At 37.0% G+C, this 2,822-nt stretch overlaps 1 protein-coding gene across 1 annotated transcript; it reads right to left on the reverse strand.

Annotated features, from left to right (window-relative positions):
- Nucleotides 1-1,340: 1,340 nt before the first annotated feature.
- Nucleotides 1,341-2,225, reverse strand: LOC117114782 (E3 ubiquitin-protein ligase TRIM33-like). The gene has a single exon (XM_033258480.1). The coding sequence runs from the start codon at nt 2,223-2,225 to the stop codon at nt 1,341-1,343; it is 885 nt and encodes a 294-aa protein (XP_033114371.1).
- Between the last annotated feature and the right edge of the window lie 597 nt (nt 2,226-2,822).

Raw genomic sequence — 2,822 nt, forward strand, 5'->3', positions numbered from 1 at the left:
CTTTTTGAAATTTCTACCCCATTTAGACAAACTAATTACAACTTTAACACATTTCGCCTCCATTTTAAAGTATCTTCATACAATAATTAATAATCCATACCCCGTCGCTTGTGCAATATTTTCTAAATTTTACACCTCTATATTGATAAAATCTTTCAATTTCAACATCCCTGTGTATCTCAATTTTATTGATTTTTGCGATCAAATGTTATAAATTTAAATTTTACTGTTACTGTTTAGTTTAGATCTAATTCACAGTTAGACTTTGTATTTTCTCTTTACAGTTTATGTATGTTTTTCTGCTCTATATATGCCTCTTTGTTTATTGTCAATATTGTGTCAATTCAGTGCTTGCGCTGCAAAAACAATATGAATAAAACATGATTGAATATGAATATGAATGAACCTGGAAATGAAAGAAAAGTAAACATTCACTAACGCAATTCGCTTTATCTTTGGCATACAAAGTACAGAACCTTTGAGGTGTTTCGTCTGACGAACATTCTTTGTTGTAGTAGAATATCAGGGTCCAAAAAAATCTTTATAGCGTCCCAAATGAACAGTTCTCTGGTATTTGGAATCGTGTCTGAACAAAACAGCAGTGTAATTTCATTCATTTCATTTCATTTCCTTAGGCACGAGCGCTAAGGATATGCCAATCAGTGAACATAATCACTATCCTACGTGCATATCAATTAAATGCCAGGGGACTGAATGAACCAGTACACCGAGGTAATCCCCTACTCTTCTCAAAGGATGTACTGGGTTCTTTAAAGTGCAGACGAGAAAATGCGTACACTGGGCCTATGCTGTTTATAGTATTTTTACTGAGATGACTTTTTCCACCACAGGAACCATTGGCGAGTGAGCCTAACTCATTTAGCTGCATACGCAGTGCACTCCTGTGTGCGCTCCACTACCTCCGAGGTGACTGTCTTATCTGATGAAGTAATTTGACTATAACCCAGAAGATTTATTTTATTCCCCCAAGCCATGGCAGTTTCTTTATCTGGTCAAATTCATCCAGTATGTAATGCACTTAAAGCAAATGAATGCTGACAACCGTTAACTTGGGAGTCAACCTCTCGTGACATATACGGTACGGTACACTGGGGAACCTTTTCGTTTATGTCACTGATCACTCTATAGCAGAAATACACCGAAAATGATTTTCTTATGAGGTAGTGTCATTGTATGTTAAGGCGCATAACTATAATGACGCTTTCCCACACTCCCACTGAATCATTTATTGTGTTCTATAACTGTGGCTTGCATTTGGATTTTCCAAATGTAGGCCTATACCATTTTATGCCAAGCGTTGAGAAAGTCTACTGGAGTAGTTACAATGGGGACGGACACGAAATACGTTCCCTAAATTGTTTTGATGTGCTCGTACATGGTTGCTTGTTTTGTTTAAATTCAATTGTTCCTATAGCTTGTGATGAAAGAAACCTTTTAAGGTGTTTTCTCTCTTCAAAACAAAACGGAATAGCCGAATTGTTACCATCTGCACCTCTTTTAGCAGTTGTTTCGAAAGACTGCGTTTGAGATTTTCCTTTGGCCACTGCACATTCTCGCTGACCACTCATTTGTTTAGCCTTTTTTAGAATTTCACTGGCATCAGTCATATCTGCAATAGAGCAAGGGGCTTGAACTAATCTCTTGACAAGCTGTAAAACTTCATACAGTTGGCTCAATTTCTCCTCTTTCTCATTTTTTGCAGCCTCACTATTTTGCAGAGCGGACTTAGATTGTTTATCCAAATTAGCCAATACCTGCTGTTTAGAATTATCAATCACCTGATGAAGTTCGTCTGCGAAGCGTTCAATATCCTTTTTGCATATGGCCACAGACTGATTTTGTGCTTCTGTATCTTGAAGATGCTGATCAAATCCCTTCTTCATTTCCATCTCTTTAGCTAAACAGTAACTCAGAACTGTGTTAGCTTCTTTTTTTAAATTTTCAAATGCTGTTTTCAGGTCCTCAATATCATGTTGTTTGTGAACGACGACAGTGCAATCCCTACATACAGGCCATGAACAATTCATAGACTGATAGTGCTCTAAGGTCATCACAGTATGACTTTGACAAGAAGGTATTTTCTGATGGTTTTCAACACATTCTGTACAAAAGAATTTTGAACAGTCCATGCAGCGTGCAGTCACATTTTCGTTACACAAAAGGCAGTTAACTTCCTCTTCATTAGTGCTGCATTTCTCGTTCATGTTGTTCGTTGACCCACGAAGTGCTTTACCTGGTAGACCTACCTCAATTTTGCGGCACGTCAGACATGACAATAAACCTTCCTTAGAATTCACACAGTCTCCAATGCATTTCACGCAAAATGAGTGCTGACAATCAAGAGTTTGGAGAGGATTAAACCTCTCTTGACACACGGATCACATGGCAACATTTTCAGTGATTTTATCAGCCATTGGTCTCCCCCAATCACTGCTTATTTTCTTTTCTAAAATTGTCTATTCGATGTTCGATTGTATAGGTCTACTGAAAAAAATAGAACAATAATAGAAATATTAAATATATTTTAATATATATATGTATATGTATGTATATATATGTCTCTTATACACATCTAGATGTGTATAAGAGACAGCTAAAGGGACCTTCAATAATTGCAAAACCGTTTACCAATGTGGAGGTCGTATATTTTCACCGTGACCTTGGTATTACTATTGATTCTAATACCCGATTCACACGTGAAGTTAAATTTAACAAAAAGTAACAAATTGTAACCGAGCGATCTCCCGAGTTATTCCTACCGAGATAAAAAGCATTCACACGCGTCTGTAAGGTAATGCCAT

This window comes from Anneissia japonica, unplaced genomic scaffold, assembly GCF_011630105.1.
Source record: "Anneissia japonica isolate Jap-2015-1 unplaced genomic scaffold, ASM1163010v1 scaffold288140_len288450_cov173, whole genome shotgun sequence".
NCBI classification, from domain to species: Eukaryota; Metazoa; Echinodermata; class Crinoidea; order Comatulida; family Comatulidae; genus Anneissia; species Anneissia japonica.

Excerpts from the sequence above, each read along its gene's own strand:
- LOC117114782 (XM_033258480.1), bottom strand. The coding sequence starts at position 2,225 with ATGAACGAGAAATGCAGCACTAATGAAGAGGAAGTTAACTGCCTTTTG.